At 42.5% G+C, this 21,111-nt stretch overlaps 1 protein-coding gene across 1 annotated transcript in view; it reads left to right on the forward strand.

Annotated features, from left to right (window-relative positions):
* Window positions 1-7,033: 7,033 nt before the first annotated feature.
* Window positions 7,034-21,111, forward strand: part of LOC308296858 (excitatory amino acid transporter 5-like) — a gene marked incomplete at both ends in the record, with an annotated part of 36,182 nt that continues 22,104 nt past the window's right edge. Inside the window, 6 exons of the mRNA XM_080740208.1 lie at window positions 7,034-7,144; window positions 8,254-8,397; window positions 14,342-14,421; window positions 15,442-15,657; window positions 18,618-18,660; window positions 20,378-20,585. Coding sequence (XP_080596334.1) covers window positions 7,034-7,144; window positions 8,254-8,397; window positions 14,342-14,421; window positions 15,442-15,657; window positions 18,618-18,660; window positions 20,378-20,585 — 802 coding nt within the window. The remainder of the gene's footprint in view (window positions 7,145-8,253; window positions 8,398-14,341; window positions 14,422-15,441; window positions 15,658-18,617; window positions 18,661-20,377; window positions 20,586-21,111) is intronic.

Here is a 21,111-nt window from a genome sequence, read left to right on the forward strand (position 1 = left end):
TGTGTCAAGCACATCTCTGCAGACAGCACAGTAGCAGCAGGCGATGCGTAAAATAAAATAATAAACACTTCTTTGTTATTTTATGAAAATAGCGTTTATTTTTTGAAGTGGTGAAAGCTGCTTCCAAGGTGTGGCTTTGTCTGTCCTGTACCTGTCCCGTGCATCTCTGTGCTGTGATTGGTTAGTTTTGTCTGTCCTGTACCTGTCCCGTGCATCTCTGTGCTGTGATTGGTTAGTTTTGTCTGTCCTGTACATGTCCAGAATGAAGAATTGAGGATTGGCCAAGCTTCACATGACAATTTGGCTCTCCAGACAAAATCATTCATTCATTCAGAACTAGAACTAAAGCACATAGAAAGTATAGATCACAGAATATATAGATCTAGAACAAATAGAATACAAATTCACCGCTTCACTTCGAACTGAGGTTTGATTTTTTAATTTGCCCGCTACTACAAAAAAGCCTTTGTGGGTCCTTTTTTTTTTACTTATAACATAGAATGACAGACACAAACACAGCACTATGCAGAAAAAGAAGACAAAATCGTAAAACACAATGCAAAACAATGGTATTAAACTCGTAAAAAAACACTGCAAAATAATTGTATTTGGTAAGGATAGGCTTTGTTATCATTTGTGTTTATTGTAGCGGAAATTGCGTTTTTAGTGTAGCGACATTTTCATAGAATAACAAAGACGTGTTTATTATTTTATTTTATTTTACACAAGAGGTCTCCCTTCTTCGGCTCCCTTCTGCATTGCGAGCCTAGCTGTGACGTCATCCTTGGTCGCAACCCGCACAGAAAACTCTCCTCGCACACTGCAGCGATACCAAAGCAAAACATCACGTCCAGGAAACTTATAGTCAGGGAATTTTAATAAAACCCTGGGAATAAATTCCTTACCAAACAATTTATTCACCAATGTGTTCGTAAAGGTGTCTAGTAACATATCTAACAAAGATTGAAATTCAACATCCCTAGCAAAATGTTTGACAGCTAGGGTAATTCTGGGTCTCATTCACTTACTATACACTATACTATAGGGGGGAAAAATGACTCCCAAAAATGGGATGTGAGGGGTCTAACTAGGTGTTTTTAATTATTCTGAATCCATTGCAAGCATTTGTTTTGCACGAAAAACATTCTTTGGGCCAAAAATGGACCCCATACACCTTGTGAAAAGTGATGACTCATCACTAAACCATAGTTCTTTTGGGTCTGTTTTTAGCCCAAACAATGTTTTTGGTGCAAAACAAATGCTCGCAATGGATTCAGAATAATTATAAAAACACCTAGTTAGACCCCTCACACCCCACTTAAAGCATATCTTTTGGGAGTGATTTTTTCCCCCTATAGTGCAGTGTATAGTGAGTGAATGAGACCCAGAATTACCCTAGCTGTCAAAGATTTTCCTATTAGAATGTGTTGCCTTCTCCTTCCTGTTGGGTCCATACCGTCACTAGGCTCCTCCCTGTTGGGCCCATACCGCCACTAGGCTCCTCCCTCACTAGCAGGTCAGCCAATAGGACACAGTGGAAACAACAATGCGGGGCAGGATCGGCATAGCGATTTAATTTTGAGAGGAAAGTGACGAAACTACTACAATGCTGAGAGTGTAGAAGTGGTACAAGTGGGTCCGTTTGGTTCCATTTGTACTAGGGGTGGGCGATGTGGAAAAATACAATATCACAATATGTTTCCCAAGCTGTATCACGATACACGATCTTATCAAGATTATTTTTTCACATTGGTTTGTATGGTTATTTTTTAAGTTACTTGACACAAACTAGACTCTCTGGGTTCCTTTTGGGAGGACTAAATTGAACTTTACAAGTATCTAACTCTGACAGTGTACAAATGAAACCAAATGGACCCTTACGGGTCCATTTGGTTTCATTTGTATACTGTCAGAGTTAAGTGGAGACCTTGACATTTTAAAGTTTGAGAACTACTGATTTAGACCAAAATGCAGGTTTAAATTGAATTCTACAATGAATCTCTGTATTAACGATTGAACAAGATTTTTTTACAAGGCTCCTTCAATTGTATCACGATATATTTATATACGATACCTCTGAAAAGGCAAATCGTGGAGACATTGTATCGTCTCAACGATAATTATCACCATATCGCCCACCCCTAATTTGTACCCTCTCTGTGTTAATAATATAAAGTGGTAGTGGATGCAGTAACATGGAGCCATCATTCAAAGCTGGAATCGCCATATATTAAATGTGATCAGAAACATGGACATTTAATAGAAACTGTTTGTTTTACCCGTACACATGTTTTATTGATGTACTTGCCATAATGCTGTAATATTTTATATATATATTGTTTTTGTTTTGGGTTATCGTTGTCATTACGATTAACCTGGTCACGCTTTCTTGGCAAGGTTTTGTCTTAGGTTTGGTTTCTTGGTGAAACAGCGTAGTGTAGTGGTGTTTACTGTGACCTGGTGTAATCAGTGTCCCTACAGACAGCATCACTCCATGTGACTGTTTGTTGTTGGCTGTTTATTCATGGAGATTATCTGTGTTTGTCTGCTGTGGTTTTTAGACCGACAGCTGTACTGTTCTGCAGTGGTTATCAACCTGTGGGTCGGGACCCCCAGGGGGGTTCCCAAATTATTTTGGGGAGTCCCCCAGATGATTGTTTTCTCACTCAACTGTAAACAAACCAACATAAAGTTTAAATGTATAGAGGGTATCTGCACATTTCTAAAGTGACAATTTGAGGATTTTTAATACCTCTAAAATGACAAATTAAACAAATATTAGAGGCAGACATTGTGAAAATAGCAGATCTACATGCTCTGGGGGGGTCCCCAGTTAAAATATGATTATTTAGGTGGTCCCCAGTTAAAATATGATTATTTGGGGGGTCCCCAGTTAAAATATGATTATTTGGGGGGTCCCAGCCTGAAAAGGTTGAGAGAACCACTGCTGTCCTGTACACTCCAGACTATGTTTTTGAAAAACGTTTTTGGGACATAAACAATTACATAAATACTTTTTAAATGCATGGTGTATCACCTTTAAACGTCTAAAGGGGAGCACACACTGGACTCGGGCGGCTGCGCAGCGTCACGTTGCGATATTGACGCACGTGAAGTGCCGCGCGGTAACCCCAACTGGATGCGGCGCGCTGCCACACAGCACATCCATTTCCCCCGGTGGGGAGAACCATGGGAGAACATGTTCACCGCGCGGCAACGCTGGAAAAATAGAACAGTGTCGTATCGGCGCGGCAGACCCGCGTCTGGCGCTGCCGGTGTGGGTTAGTTCATTGAAAATAATGGGGCCGTATGTTTTGACGCGCCGCTTCCGTGCCGCCTCCGCGTTCGGTGTGTGTTCCTCTTAACTCATTTGCTGCTATGGCCGAAAATCCTGAAAAAATCCCGTTGTACAGCCCTGCCATGCCCGTAGAACCCGGAAATTTCCCGTTTTTGAAAAAAAATAAAGATAATTTGACCCCAAAAAATGTAGTAGGCATGATAGCAATCGCGAAATTGCATGTTTAACCCCCATAGCAACCCCATCTTTCAAACATGGCAGCCATCTTTGTTTACATTTTAGGAAAACATAATGGCTGCTATCTCATGAATGCCTGAACGGATTTTCATTCCGATTTATTTGTTTGAAAGCTGTGAGCAATGTGGACACACGTGGTGCATTATCTAGGCATGGGTGTGCATGATCCGTGCACTATGAATTACATGGAAGTCTATGGAGACAGGGGCATATGAGAGTACGAAGGTATTGTTAAATGGCAGCAAATGAGTTAAGAAGTTACACTCCTTTATTTATAGCCAATGTGCACATGCTGCTGTACTTCTGTGGGAGCACACACACGCACCCACGCACGCACACACACACACACACACACACACACACACACACGCACTTATACTAACACTGTCCTCAATGCTGTCTACACATGAAGAGGTCTGATTCCGTACTGTGCGTTAGGGAGAGCGTGCGTGCGTTTGCACTCGCGAGAGAGACAAGAGCTTGGAGTTATGTAGGATTCATACTCTGTTGTGCGCCACTGTCGCACACTGAAAAGAGCAGATCTACAAGCTCTCGGCGCGACGCATGGTGAGCTTGTAGATCTGCCGGTTTCGTCTGGCGACGTCTGGCGTGCGACGCACGTACAACTCAGGCTTCATAGGGTTAAACATGGCCTTTATTTAAATTGCCGTCCTGATTTATTTTATTATTATTTTATTTGTTCATGTACTGTGAAGTAGCGTAGCATTGTTACCATGTGATGTAATCAATCTATCAGTACAATGCTGTTATATGAAGTTGTGTAAGGTTTTATGAAGTTGTATAAAGTAATATATATACAGTACAGTATGTATAAAGTAATATATATACAGGGGTCATCGCCATGCTGGCTTGTGGTGGATTGTGTTGTGTGTCAAAATTCATTTTTTGCCACAGACATACAAAACGAGAAGACAATAATATTACCAGTAAGACTCCCTAATCGGGAGATAAGCGACCACCAAGTCTCTGCCACAGACATATTGATGACCCCTGGATGTAATCAATCAGTACAATGCTTGTATATGAAGTTATGGAAGGGTTCATGAGATTGTATATACAGTAGTTAAAGTTAGTATAGGAACATGATGATGATGATGATGATTATAATATTAGACAACATATTGATCTGTGTGGTGAAATGGTGACCTGAAACAATGTTGTGTTTGAACCATTCATGTATGAATAATCATATTTTTTTAAATATAATTTATGAACCATGTATGAATAATCATGACATTTATGAACCATTCATGTATGAATAATCATGAAGTTTATGTTGATGTGTTCATGTTCATTCTCTGTACTGAATCACCTGGAAAGTTTGATTAAAACAAAACCTTTATTTTGTTCCTTAAAACCGTATTAATATGTACAGTATGGGTAACTTAAGACCATAATATACTCCTTGTGCAGAATGTTGCATTTAATGAATACGAAATGTATGGGAAAACTTTTGAAAATAGCCCATCGACAATCTCACAACGTTACCCTTTGTGAGCTTGTAGATCTGCTAGTTTCAAATGGCCGAAATCTATATAGGCCTGAGGTTAATGTTGAAAATAATGATAACAATCTACAAAGTAACTAGTAACTAAAGTTTTCAGAAAAATGTAGTGAAGTAAAAGTATAATATTTGCAACTGAGATGTAGTGGAGTAGAAGTAAAAGTATTGGAAATTGTAAATACTCAAGTTAAAGAGATATTTCACTTTCAAAAACACTTTAGGTAATTTTATCGTCTACTCTGGCTTTTGTGAACACCCTGGACTGATTTAAATTTGCTTCATTCGATATTTAGACATTCGATATCGATTTTTATCGGACACGCCCCCTTCCTATACAAACCCAAACCCAACTTCAAACTCCATTTTAACCATGACAGGTTAATTGAAAACATCCGTTCTTTTTTTTTTCTGGTGACTCATACTACCCTCCTAATACGTGAGCTGTGTTTTTTTTTCATTTATTTTTAATAATTTTTAGTCAAGTTAGCAACTTAAAATCTGTCCTGGGTGTTCCTAGGACACAGTATCTCTGTAGCCATTAAACCAAACGGGTATTTCTTACATTGATGCTCCTACATATTATCATGCAAGCACCAGTTAAAGTTACTTTCCATCCCTCATATACTGTGTGCACAGTGCACACCCCATAACCCACACACTGCACATCATTTCGGAGCTCATATCTTTGAACGGGTAAGGGCTAGTTTTTAATAATTTTTAGTCAAGTTAGCAACTTAAAATCTGTCCTGGGTGTTCCCAAAAGCCTGATTAGACGATACAATGACAAAGGGTTTTTGTGCTACATTTGGGCACTATACTGAATCATGGGAGCGCCCTCTAGTGGTGTGGCTGTGTGAGCATCACTGACTCTGGGAGTATAGTAGTCACTAAACTCCTAGAGTAGTCAGGTGAGGACGCTGTCCCTTTATGAGTGTCTCAAAGACAAAGGCGTGTCCCGTTCTAATCCTCTTATAACTCCTCTAAGTCTGTGTGTGCACGTGTGTGTGTGTGTGTGTGCATGTGCACGTGTGTGTGTGTGGGCGTGCTGCCCTGCCCCCGCTAATGCAGCACCTGAGCTCCGTCAGAGCCTGGTTCTCCTCCTAATCCCTCCATTACTCCACCAGGTCCTTCTAGGATCTCTCCTCTCTCCAGGTTCATCCTCCTCCTCCTCCGCTCCAGCCTCAAACTGGACCCTCTAACGTCACGCCACGGTCGTCTTAGCCTAACGTTTAGTCCTGTTTACCGTGATTTCTTCTTCCTCTTCTTTCGGCTAACGACCGCTGGTGGTTGTCTCCGTTGTTGTGGCCACAGCGGGCCGCGTGTCGTCGCCTTGCGTCTCCCTGGGTCGCTGCGTCTCCCCGGGTCGCTACGTCTCCCTGGGTGGCGCCTACCGTCTCCTGCATGTCCTCCTCCCTCCTTAACCTCGTAAACCTCGTCCTCCTTGGCCTTGATCTTCCTCTCTCCTGGAAGCTCCCGTCTTCAGCCTTTTCTTTTTGTTATGTTCCAGTGAACCCACCATGTTTGGTCACTTCTAGTTGTTTAGGGGGGATTTAGTTTATAATGTTATAATCCTGGGGAAAGACTTCTCCTCCCGCCTGGAGGTTCCTTCAGAAGAGTTTTAGTTTCAGTTTCAACCAAACATGTTTTGTCAGTTCTAGTCTAGTTGTTTTTTTGGCTGGGGTTTCTATAGTGTTTCTATATTATCCTCTAATCCTGGGGTAAAGTCATGTTTCTCCAGTCCTGGTAGTTTTGGGATTTATCGTGTGTGAATCCTCGATAACATCCCATAATAATCCTGGAGAAAGTCATGTTTGGTCGGCCCTATTTGTGTTTTGGGGGGTTCTTAGTGAGTTCTCGATAATAACCCTCCCATCCTGGGGAAAGAAAGTCCTGGTCTCCACCAGTCCTAGTGGTTTTTGGGCTTCATAGTGTGAGTTCTCCATAATAACCCTGGGGGAAGTCCTGGTGCTCACATGGAGGAGCTGCTGCTGCCCTCGGGAGAGGAAGACTCTCGCTCCAACCACAGCTCCCAGTTCGCTCCACAGGAGGAGAAGAGACACAAGAACGTGGAGGACCGGTTCAAGGTGAGGAGGAGGGGTCCGCAGTGACGAAAAACCATGTTTTCTTTCACTGACAAAAATTAGATAGATATGATAGATAGATAGATAGATAGATAGATACCTTTATTATCCCAAGGGGGAAATTCAGTTGTCCAGTTGTAGCATAGCAGTATACAGTTATTTACAAAGTTACAGAGAAGTAAGAAAAAAGAAAGATAAGAGAAAAAACAAAACAAGAGCAGTACAGTACCAGTAAAGAGAAGGTGCATCAATAGAGGGGGCGAATAATATATAAGTATATACATAAAGTGTCTTACAAAAAGAGACTGTAGCAGTCGATGCTAGTTAGTGCAACAAGTATCTCACTGACATTGTTAAACAAAGCAGAATACTCAGAAACTACCAACACAACCTAATAGTGCAATGTCAAAAATCTGTGCGAAAACAAACCCCCCAAAAAGCAGCTCAGAGAAGAAGAAACTAGGGAGCGTGTCACCGCAAGACACACATGAGCACTCTCCCTGGAAGGTCTTTAGGGGTCAAAGTCAATATAGCAATAGATAATAATATTAAATTATATTGACAATTTTGTCAACAGAATAGTTAGAACTCGCATGAAGTATGGCCCATTAGAATGAGTGTTTAGACATTGCATGGCACACTTGATAAAAACTAGACTAAAATGTCAGGGAAGGAAGGACTAGTGGAGAAGAGATCCAGTAGCACGAAAAGACAAGACATTTTATGTTTGATTGCACTCTGACAGTAGCAGATCTACAAGCTGCGATGTGTTGTGAGCTTGTAGATCGGTTCTTTTCAGCGTGCAAACCAAGTGTAAGATCAGGCATTACGACGCCATCAAGGCACTGCCTATGTGTGTGTATATCCCTTTGGAGTAATGGTTAAGATATTGGACTTTCACGTGGGAGACCCGGGTTCGAAGCCGGGTGGGGAGGTTCGGATCACCTCCGATACACATATATATATATATATATATATATATATATATATGATAGTAGGTGAACTATGCATCTAGAGTCTAAACAGTTTACAGATAAAGAAACAATGTTTTGTTCAGAAAACGTAGTGTTTAGAAGAAATGTTTAGATTTTTTACTTGATTTTTTTCCACAGGGCTTCATCAAAGACACCAAGGGTTTCCGACACGGCGTGAAGAACTTCTGTAAACGGAACGGTCTCCTGACGCTGTCCGTCATCGCTGTGATGACTGGATGTGTGCTGGGATTCATGCTGAGAGGAAGCCAGCTGTCTATACAGGTCTGTCTGTCTGTCTGTCTGTCTGTCTGTCTGTCTGTCTGTCTGTCTGTCTGCACTGTCTGTCTGTCTGTCTGTCTGCACTGTCTGTCTGTCTGTCTGTCTGTCTGTCTGTCTGTCTGTCTGTCTGTCTGTCTGTCTGTCTGTCTGTCTGTCTGCACTGTCTGTCTGTCTGTCTGCACTGTCTGTCTGTCTGTCTGTCTGTCTGTCTGTCTGTCTGTCTGTCTGTCTGTCCGTCCCCTATCGGCCCTATGTATGTGTCTGTCTGTGTGTCTGTGTGTCTGATAGCCTAGGATTGCTTCACATTACGGGGTTTGATCCTGTCGGGAGCGGAAACCACTCTACGTCATGTTGTAGTCCTTAAAGGAAACCACTCTACGTCATGTTGTAGTCCTTAAAGGAAACCACTCTACGTCATGTTGTAGTCCTTAAAGGAAACCACTCTACGTCATGTTGTAGTCCTTAAAGGAAACCACTCTACGTCATGTTGTAGTCCTTAAAGGAAACCACTCTACGTCATGTTGTAGTCCTTAAAGGAAACCACTCTACGTCATGTTGTAGTCGTTAAAGGAAACCACTCTACGTCATGTTGTAGTCCTTAAAGGAAACCACTCTACGTCATGTTGTAGTCCTTAAAGGAAACCACTCTACGTCATGTTGTAGTCCTTAAAGGAAACCACTCTACGTCATGTTGTAGTCCTTAAAGGAAACCACTCTACGTCATGTTGTAGTCCTTAAAGGAAACCACTCTACGTCATGTTGTAGTCCTTAAAGGAAACCACTCTACGTCATGTTGTAGTCCTTAAAGGAAACCACTCTACGTCATGTTGTAGTCCTTAAAGGAAACCACTCTACGTCATGTTGTAGTCCTTAAAGGAAACCACTCTACGTCATGTTGTAGTCCTTAAAGGAAACCACTCTACGTCATGTTGTAGTCCTTAAAGGAAACCACTCTACGTCATGTTGTAGTCGTTAAAGGAAACCACTCTACGTCATGTTGTAGTCCTTAAAGGAAACCACTCTACGTCATGTTGTAGTCCTTAAAGGAAACCACTCTACGTCATGTTGTAGTCCTTAAAGGAAACCACTCTACGTCATGTTGTAGTCCTTAAAGGAAACCACTCTACGTCATGTTGTAGTCCTTAAAGGAAACCACTCTACGTCATGTTGTAGTCCTTAAAGGAAACCACTCTACGTCATGTTGTAGTCCTTAAAGGAAACCACTCTACGTCATGTTGTAGTCCTTAAAGGAAACCACTCTACGTCATGTTGTAGTCCTTAAAGGAAACCACTCTACGTCATGTTGTAGTCCTTAAAGGAAACCACTCTACGTCATGTTGTAGTCCTTAAAGGAAACCACTCTACGTCATGTTGTAGTCCTTAAAGGAAACCACTCTACGTCATGTTGTAGCTTAGACGGACTACACTTTGGCCGGAAAGATCAAACAGGAAACACCTTTAACCCAAAATAATTCCCCTGCGCTCAAGGACATACTTTTAGGGCCTACCTAGTCTTGCGTAGCCAGACAACTATTCCACAATCTCTGAATGCTATATAGAGTTTCATGTTTCAGTTCATTATTGGAGTTACTGTTGGTATCAGCACAGTATGGTCCTGGGAATCCATGCTACTTCCACAAGTATCAGTCTATGGTGCATCTTATATAGCGCCTCCTTTATCTAAGGTGCTTTACAGAGTTTGTGCATTACATTCACCCTTTCACCACACACACACACACACACACACACACACACACACACACACACACACACACACACACACACACACACACACACACACACTCTTTACATTCACCCATTCACACACACATTCATACAGTGATGTCAGAGGAAACCATGCTTGGCACCAACCTGCTCATCAGGAGCAGTTAGGGGTTCAGAGTCTTGCTCAAGGACTCTTCAACACTAACTCTAGGGGAGCCCGGGATCGAACTGGGAACCCTACTCTGGTTGCCAAGCAGGCCACTCTACCGCTGAGCCACTGCCCCTCTATGTCTATGGACAGGCATGTTGTGTGACCTTGTGTTGCCGTGATCTTTCTAGGAAGAACAGAGAGCTATGTTTACCTTTCCTCGTACCACAAAGTCCACACTAGACCAGGACTTAAGGGGTTACATTTAACACCTCTTAGATGGGTTTCACTTCCTGCTCTGTGTGTGTGTGTGTGTGTGTGTGTGTGTGTGTGTGTGTGTGTGTGTGTGTGTGTGTGTGTGTGTGTGTGTGTGTGTGTGTGTGTGTGTGTGTGTGTGTGTGTGTGTGTGTGTGTGTGTGTGCGGCCGTGCACTCTAACCGATGGAACATGGGTAGATCAAGTTTAATGGACTGTTTAATACACAGCTACACACACACACACACACACACACACACACACACACACACACACACACACACACACACACACACACACACACACACACACACACAGTTGCTATGGTAACATACTGATGCTCTTCAGATGCCTGACAACCGCTAATACACCTGTTCATAACCTCTCTATAAGTTTGGAGATACAGTAGCAGGGTTCTCCAATTAGTTTTCCCCAAGGGCCGTATTATGTCTAGGGTACCAAGCCGAGGGCCACAACATTGCAGGGGGCGACAGTGGCGTTCCCACTACTCCAGTGACAGTTCAGATATCGTCCTTGTCGGGTGAAAATCTTTTATGTCCAAAACTGTTCGTTTTGCATTTAGCATTTTAAAAATGATTTAACTAGTGAAAACAGCAGATCTACAAGCACACAACGCCTCGCTGTGCGAGGCGTTGTGTGCTTGTAGATCTGCTGTTTTCACTACTTTTGTGCGACGGCCTTGTGTGATGAAGCAGGGCTTTACTTTGCGAAAGAACTTATACATTTTGAGATACGGGTTTTCCACCCGACAACGACGATATACTAGTGTTGTTGCTACTCTTATACCACCATTATTACTGGGGTTGGTGGGGGCCAGACAGTAGCCCCCCGCGGGCCGCAAATGGCCCGCGGGAACCCTGCAGTAGAGCATAGAACAAACAGGGAGCTTCCTTTCTTATACAGAGTTGTGACTCTGGCTAGTTTGAAAGGAGAGATATGTCCTGTTGGAAATGGTTGGAGCAATAGAGGGAGCTGAACAATAAGGAGGGGATGTTGTCTTGGCCGGTGGCCTTGTAAAGTTGTAGGGCAAAATGTACAAGTGTCACCCCCTGGACATGATGCTACTGCGTCACAGGGATGACGGTATGACCCGGCGGCCAGGGATTGAACCCCGACCTCCACGATCTCAGGGCGGACGCTCTAACCACAGGACCGCTGAGCTGGAGCTGTCACCATGTTGTGTTTAAAACCCTTTTCACATCAAGGTCTATTATTTATTTAGCATCGGAGCAACGGAACCACCTTTTGATGACCTTTAGCCTCTCAGACCCAAAACCTAGAATATGTTGTTGTCACTGGAATTCCATGCTGTGTTGAGGAGAGATAACAGGCAAACGTTGATCAAAATAACGATTATTATACAATCTCTGATTGTGTAGACTTCTTCATTAAAGACAACTTAGTTTTTTGATTCATATTTTAGATTGTAAAAAAGTGAGTGTTAAAACGTTTTCATTTGCTTTGTTTCTATTGTTTTATCCAGTTTACCGTGCTAAAATGTGGGGCATGCGTACGCATGGGGGCATGCGTACAAGTGGCTAAATATGTATTTTAGACACAATAAGCCAGCAGTTTCTTTATTGCTATTTACAGTAACACTTCTAGCCCCCATAAGTCACATCCAACCATGAAAGGTTGTGTTGTATCTTGGGAATGGGCTTATTCTGTGTAAAATGACACATTTAGCCACTTGTACGCATGCCCCCCAACCAAATAAGAACAATAGAAAGAAGTAAATGAAATCAATTTAACACTCATCTTTTATATTCTTTAATTACAATCTAAAATATGAACCCTTGTTGTAAAAAAACTAAAGTTGTCCTTTAAAGATCTATAAGGTCACCATCTATAAGGTTACCATCTCTCCATCATTTAGCTGGTTGAGAACCCCTGTTAATCACTGACTGACGCGTGCACACACAGTGATGTGTGCATGCGGTGCACACAGAGTCAGGTGACAGAGACGTGACAGATAATCCCAGGGTGACACGTGTCCCTCAGGGCGTCACCTCCTCCTCCTCCTCACAGCATGATGTCACCTGATGACACACACTAATGATGACACAGCTGACCGGCATGTCATCAACCTGAAGTTCATTACAACACATCACCTGTAGGGTTTATTCCATGGTTTTAACACTCGGGTGACTGAAAAAAAAATCACTTCCACTCTGACTGCATTTATCAGTCAAGTTGACAGGTAAATTCTCTCCCTTTTTGCCCAGGAGAGCAACACCTGCTACCAGCGGGGGTTCTATTGTCTGTTGTTCTATTGACAATAAAACCCCCGCTGGCAAGGGGGGAGGAGGTGTTGCTCTCCTGGGCAAGAAATTTAGAGAATTTACCTGTCAATTTGACTGATAAATGCAGTCAGAGTGGTATAATCGTATATTATTTCATACTTAGGAAACCTTTCAGAAGGGTGAAAAAAGGAGAACATATGTCTTGCGTATTTAGGAAAAAAGGGACATTTCTGAGACCTTCACGGGGAGAGTTGTTGCACTTTGCGATCTCAAAATCGGCCAAAATGACCGGGTGGTCACCCGCGTGTTAAAACACACTTGAAAACAACTCATTGTTGGATCACTGAATTCTGCAGTCTGTTATTTCACATTGTTGTGAAATAAAAGTCTGGCCAAACTATTTCCTTTCACAAGTTTTTCAAAGCTTCAATCAGTAAGAACTAAAGTGGATGTGAAGCCTCTTCTCCACTTCTGTTTAGTCTGTTGCCACATTTATCCTGATATAAATCACTCATCTTCTTGCCTCAAGGTGTAGTTCCAGACTCTGTAGATTGTGCATTCAGGAGATTGTGGAATAGTTGTCTGGCTACGTAAGACTAGCTTCCTGTCAACCCGAGGGCACCACCTCCTTTTTCGTGTTAAACAGGAACTCGGGTTTGGCTCCTCCCCTTTTCAGTCCTCTCCATCCTAGTCTCGCGTGGCCAGACTGTTGACTCCGCGATTTGGGAAATGCTCCCGTCAACAGTCTGGGGCACGGAAATAGATACGATGAGTGTGAAATAGAGTGGATGTGACGCAACCGCTCCCTTGGTGCAGTAGCAATAATAAGTCCTACTGGAAGCGTTATGTCTCCTTTCATTATTTCTGGGGGCGTTATTTCGTCTTTCGCTGGTGTTGTTGGTGTTACCTCCATGATGTTTTCAAATGTTTTCTTAAACTATACACTCATAACAAGAATAGGCCGCTCGAATGACTCTGTCTGAGCTATTGTGTTTCTGTTATGTTTCCACTGGGACTACAGTTCAGTGCAGCAGTGGCTACTTCCGATACTCGCCGTTCGGAAGCTGCCGTTCCAGACTCTATATAGCATTCAGAGATTGTGGAATAGTTCTCTGGCTAAAGACAACAATGCATTCGTCTATGGCAACATTTTTGAACACAGAGTGAGATACAGAATGGTCAGCAGCAGGGAGACATGCAGTCTTCCCTGCAGTCTCAGCTCAGTCCAATGCTGCCGTTGCCTTTGCTGTTGTGCCCATAGGAGGCGACCTCTGGCATTAGTTAGTGGAAGTTGGTGTTCTGCTCCACACACAGTCATAGTTGCTCTGACAGAGATACTGGGGTCAGATATAAAGTCCTCTGAGACAGCCATCACCTCAGAGTTAGACCCTACCCACTCCAAGGTGACATCAGCCAGCAGCACAGATCGTTTAAGTCGTTTAAGAATAGTTGTCTGGCTATGCGAGACTAACTTCCTGTTGACATTGTTTCCTGTTTCCTGTGTCCAGGCTAAGATCTACTTCCTGTTGACATTGTTTCCTGTTCCTGTCCCCAGGCTAAGATCTACTTCTCGTTTCCTGGAGAGTTGTTGATGAGGATGCTGAAGATGCTCATCCTGCCTCTCATCACCTCCAGGTGAGCACTTCCTGTCTGGGACATCACTTCCTGTCTGGGACGTCACTGTACTGTATGTGACATCACTTCCTGTCTGGGACATACACACATTTTCACAACTTTTAAAAAATAGCAGATCTACAAGCTCACTGTGAGCTTGTAGATTTGCTATTTTTCAATAGCTTAAGTTACTAGGGCCCCTCCACCTTGGGCCCTAGTAACTCAGTCCTACTCCCCCTCCCTTGTGACGCCCCTGTGTATAATAAACAGGTCGCAGGTTTTGCGCCTCGTATTGTTGTAGTTAAGTAACAAAGGAACGAAGGATGGGCATTACTGTGGTTGTTGTTGAACATGGATAGGATAGGCTTGAACAATCCTTTTCTTTTGTTATTGCAGGTTAAATGAACTAGTTTCACTTCAGTCAACGGCACGGCAGCATGTTACGACCGTTTTAACCACTTTAACCATTATTTTATGCTTTAACTATTTAAAAATAGCAGATATACAAGCTCACAGCTGTGAAAAGTGCCCTCTCCATACCATCTCCAAACTCTCTTGAACTTGAATGCAGCATCTTATGTTGAAAGAATTGAATGAAATCTGTGTAGAAATCCAGTTCAGTGTGGTATCAAGTATCGAAAATAGCAACGCGTTGTGGGCTTGGAGGTCTGCTATTTTCGATATTTCCACCAAAAGGCCCTTTTAGAAATGTCAGCCCCTGCCTCTCTAAGATTCTCTGCACGCCCCTGCTCTCGTCCATGTCAGTTTAATGTCAGGTCTCTCGTCCATAGAGTCATGTCTCTCTCTCTCTCTCTCTCTCTCTCTCTCTCTCTCTCTCTCTCTAGTTTAATGTCAGGTCTCTCGTCCATAGAGTCATGTCTCTCTCTCTCTCTCTCTCTCTCTCTCTCTCTCTCTCTCTCTCTAGTTTAATGTCAGGTCTCTCGTCCATAGAGTCATGTCTATCTCTCTCTCTCTCTCTCTAGTTTAATGTCAGGTCTCTCGTCCATAGAGTCATGTCTCTCTCTCTCTCTCTCTCTCTAGTTTAATGTCAGGTCTCTCGTCCATGGAGTCCAAGGCGTGCTGTCGCATGGGGGTCCTGACGGTCACCTACTACCTGTGGACCACCTTCATCGCGGTGGTGGTGGGCATCTTCCTAGTCATCATCATCCGGCCCGGCGTGGGCACCGAGTCTGACGGGAACCGCCTGGGGGGCGGGCCCGTTATGACCTCCGCTGACGCCCTGCTTGACCTTATTAGGTCAGTTACTACACACACACACACACACACTTACTGTACACACACACACACACACACACACACACACACACACACACACACACACACACACACACACACACACGCACACGTACACGTGCAAGTGCACATACACATACACTCACACACTCCTTGACCTTGTAAACAACAGTTCTACAGAGCAGATAAGACTTATAGCTTAAATATTCAAACGGGGAAAACATCTGTGTCGTTTTAGATTTTAGTTTATTTTAGTTTTCATAGAAAAAAAAAACTCTTAGGATTTAGGACAGTGTTTCTGAAGAACAGCAGATGTAAAGCAAGCTTGACACGTGTTTTTTGAATCATTTTGATTTTTTTAAACACAAATCTTCCGGGGTTCCCTGGGGTGTCCGCGGTCGATTCTAAAAACTCCTAACCCTAGGTTTAATTTGTATTCAAAATATATTAATGTTGCTATATGTGGGGCGGCAGGGGTGGCTCAGGGGTAGAGTTGCCGTCTTAGAACACTGAAGGTCCTGCTATAAGATATGCTAATTTCTTGCTATTTTCATAGCTTAAGATGCCTATAAAAATACTGGTTTGAAGTCTTTAACCCATTCAGGCCTAGAATTATTGAATGCTTTAACCAGTGAAAAATAGCAGATATACAAGCTCACAGCGTGGCACCGAGTGCCGCGCTGTGAGCTTGTAGATCTGCTATTTTTGAAAAAGTTGTGAAAATGTGTGCAAATCTTTGAATATATGTATTTTCAAAGCGAACATTTGTAACTCAAATTTTGCTTCTGGGTGGTCCCTGGAACTAGATATTTTGAAATGGGGGTCCGTGGCCAAATACATATCATTTTGGGGGTCCTTCACATGAAAAGGTTTGAGAACCACTGACATAGTAGTCTCTCAAGAACAGATTAACTGAGCTCCAGTAAAGTGAAAAGGACCTTTTCTTTGACGATGGCTGGCCAGATTGCTGACATAGAAACATAGGGTTTTTCAAAAAACCTTAGAAGGATTCAAAAGACACTTATAGAATCGGGTCAAAATTCTAATTTTCACGATTTTTCAAAAATAGCAGATCTACAAGCTCGCAGCGCGGCACTCGGTGCCGCGCTGTGAGCTTGTATATCTGCTGTTTCAATAGTTAAAGCATAAAATAATGATACACCATAATGTGTACCCGTTCTGAAGTGTTTAAAGATCTAAAGTGCTGCGGATGCTGTCCAGCTCTAAACGGGTCAGATCGCTGACAGTCAGTCGGTCTGCTAATCAATCCGGTGGTGATTAGAGTATTTAGAGTATTAGAGTATTTTTAGTGGTCTCGTGGCTGATCTCATTGGATCATCAGATCAGAGATGTGGGACGCGTCACGTTGCTGCCGTCGCGGCCCGTGACCACTGCTGCACGGAGAAAAGTCCTCGCATAGTTTTACTGAAGTAAAAGTGGTGTAATGTAGAAATGGAAGTATAGTCCAGAATTACAAATGTTATTAAAAGTACAAAAGTATTCGCATCAAAATGTTTTCAAATGTATAAAATATATTGTTAATATTTTTTTGAAAACAAGCTCACAATGTGTCGCATGATGCGACACATTGTGAGCTTGCAGATCATCATGATGTGACACATTGTGAGCTTGCAGATCATCATGATGTGACACATTGTGAGCTTGCAGATCATCATGATGTGACACATTGTGAGCTTGCAGATCATCATGATGTGACACATTGTGAGCTTGCAGATCATCATGATGTGACACATTGTGAGCTTGCAGATCATCATGATGTGACACATTGTGAGCTTGCAGATCATCATGATGTGACACATTGTGAGCTTGCAGATCATCATGATGTGACACATTGTGAGCTTGCAGATCATCATGATGTGACACATTGTGAGCTTGCAGATCATCATGATGACACATTGTGAGCTTGCAGATCGGCTATTAGTTACTTTACACCGCTGCCCGTGACTCATGCTAAGCCCCTCCCCCTTTTAAAGGAGCCAGGGTGACGCCCTTCTTCATCCTGTTGACCCTTGACCTTGGTGTGGGATTACAGTAATATATACTACATACACTGGGAATACTTCACTTCCCAGTGTATGAATGAATGAACCATTGTAAAGTGCTTTGAGCACTTGGAAAAGCGCTATAAAAATGCGATTCATCATTATACACCATGCACTCAGTGGTGGAAAGTAACTAAGTACATTTACTTAAGTACTGTACTGTAAAAAAAAAAAAAAGAAGAAATGGTTAAAAACCCCTGGTTTGACCCCTCACATTCTACTTAAAACAGATTTATTTGGGGTATTTTTGTCCCCCTGTTTATAAAGTTAATGTGACCCAAACCTTCAACAGCTTTTTTATGAATTCAACTCCCCCGGGAGTTGAATTTCAAACTTTTGGTACATGTTATTACACACCTTTATAAACACTTTGGTGAAGAAATGTCTTGATCGATTTATTTCCCATATTTTCACATGTTACCATACTATACTCAATGAACATTCATTGAGTCACCCTTGTGGACCCCTGCTTTGTTTTTTTTAATGGATTGATGTCATGGCATTCCACATTTTGGTGGCACAAATTTCAGCCTACATCTTGGCACAAAAGTGCTCAAAGTGTGTAGTAAGCCCAGGGTCACATTGTAATGATAGATAAAGTGTGTTGTAAGCTCAGGGTCACACTGGCTTCACGGGACGCTCATGAATTAAGTACTGAAGGCTTCCAACGTAAAAAAAAGGCCGTAAAAGGTCTTATTTGAGATGTTCCTTTTAGGCAGGGTGTTTAACTGTACTTGTACTGTACTACTTTTCAATTGTATTGACTATAAGTGTACTGTTGTCCTTTTTTGTCTAATAAAGTTAGTTTTACCTGATGAGAGGATCGAAAGAAAAACAAAAAGGCAGTATTCAACACAGGTTGGAAGTGTTTCCATAACATTGTTTCCATTCTGTCCACAGGAACATGATTCCATCCAATCTAATAGAAGCTACGTTTCAGCAGGTAAGCTAACCGTCTGTCACTCACAATACTTAAGCAATATTACACGAGAGGGTGTGCATTAACGCGGTTATCCTGCACGACAGCCTTTTCGCAGGAACGAGCCGACAGGCGAGTTCCGTAGGAAGGGCTGGAGTGGAGAGCCTGTTTTCCATTGAGAGCCCGACTACCTGTTGTATAATGAGAGACAAACTACTTTTATAAATGGGTTATACAATCGTGGGATAAAAATGATAGTAAAAAAAAGTATCCTGAGCAATGACTACTATCACAAAATAGATCAGTGGTTCTCAACCAGTGGTCCGGGGACCACCAGTGGTCCTTGAGAGGGTTCCAGGGGGTCCCCAGCTAAATGATGGAGAGTTTGATTGTAACCAAATGGACCCTTATAATTCTTTAACTCTTGAGAGTGCACAATGAAACCAAAAGGACCCTTTCGTCCATTTGGTTTCATTTTAGTCTCTCAAGAGATAAATTATTGTTAAACGTCTGCATTAGTTAATTTACAAAAGCCCCTTTCACAGGCCCAACAACACACCACTCCACACCACACCGCCCACTTGTGCCAGGTTTTCCACTACAAGGACCTGGGTAGAGTGGTGGGAAAGTGGTACTTAACGTGGTACTAAAAAATATCCAATCTAGAGTAGGTCTGAGCTAGGCCAAACAGGGCCAAACACTTCATAATGACTGATCACTCACTGACTTTTCATTTAGACCACCAGGATATAGTTGTAATACATGATAATAGATTATATTGTGTTATAACCACTGTTATAATTTATTATAGTGTATTATAATTATCATAGTAATACATTAATACTTTATTGTGTATTATAATCACAGTTATAATCCATTATAGTGTATTATAATTTAGGATAGTTGTAATACAAATTTATATTGTATTATAATCACAGTTAAAAGGCTCAATTTGTTTTTTTACCGATATGGGTACTTTTGTGTAATGGAAAATTTACATATTTTTATGTGGTGTGGTGTGGTTTAGTGTGGTGTGGTGCTAAAGCTGCAGTCGAAAAGGGGGCTAAAGTCTACACAGTTAGAGAATGTAGAAGAATTGCCTGTACTGTTGTCTCTCCTATGGTACCAACATCAATACAGCATGGAATTGTGGACAAAATCTTTATCCAAAGGCAACAAAACATTTTAAGTTTTGGGTGTGAGTCTGAGAGGCTAAACATCCTTCCTCAATGTGATCTGTGGCTCAAATGCTGAATAAATAATGAATCTTGATGTGAAAAGGGTTGAAAAGCACTGATCTAATAATTCCTTGCGTGTCTTTGTTCCAGTACAAAATCGGGATGGGACGATAAGCGATATTATCGTTTATCGTGATAAAAAAAACACGATCATCGCATCGTGGAGATTTAATTCATGGTGATATCATCCTCCGTCATGCACTGGGATCAATTCACCTTTTATTTGCCGAGCTGCATATCTGGTACCACTTAAATCGTACTTATAATATACGTACTTGATACAGTCTTTTTTTCACTCTACCAAATGTCTTTGCACAAAAAATAGCAGATCTACAAGCTCACGTCGCTTTTACGACGCGTCGTGAGCTTGTAGATCTGCTATTTTTTTCTGCAAATGTTCCGCCCCAGGACAATCTTGGGGACATCTTGGGGATATTTTGATTATATATCGATAATATTGTGAATTGCGATTTCTTTGACATGTTCACGTCTTGTCGTTCCAGTATAAAACGGATCTCATCCCGGTGCTCAAAGTCTCCACCAGGACCGTCACGCCGAACTTCGTCTACATCGTCCCCGACGACGACGACCCCAAAGGTCGCACCGTGTACCTGGAGCTGACCCCTCCCCCCGAGGTCCTGTACAAGACCCAGGCTGGGACCAGCGGGCAGATGAACGTCCTGGGGATCGTCATCTTCTCTGCTACCATGGGTACAACATTATTTTTACAGTTTACATCAGGGTTCTCCAATAGGAGGCCCGCGGGCCATTTGTGGCCCGCGGGGGGCTACTGTCTGGCCCCCACCAACCCCAGTAATAATGGTGGTATAAGAGCAGCAACAACACTAGTATATCGTCGTTGTTGGGTGGAAAACTTGTATCTCCAAATGTGTACGTTCTTTCGCAAAGTAGAGTCCTGCTTCATCATATAAGGCCGTCGCACAAAAGTAGTGAAAACAGCAGATCTACAAGCACACAACGCCTCGCGTGCGAGGCGTTGTGTGCTTGTATATTGTCTGTTTTCACTAGTTTAAATCATTTTTTTAAAATGATAAATGCAAAACAAACGGCTTTGGACATACAACATTTTCACCCGACAACGACGATATCTGAACTGTCACTGGAGTAGTGGGAACGCCACCGTCGCCCCCTGCAATGTTGTGGCCCTCGGCTTGGTACCCTGGACATGATTCGGCCCTTGGGGAAAACTAATTGGGGAACCCTGGTTTACATTTTA

The sequence above is a fragment of the Nannobrachium achirus genome (genome assembly GCF_963921795.1).
Source record: "Nannobrachium achirus genome assembly, chromosome: 1".
NCBI lineage: Eukaryota > Metazoa > Chordata > Actinopteri > Myctophiformes > Myctophidae > Nannobrachium > Nannobrachium achirus.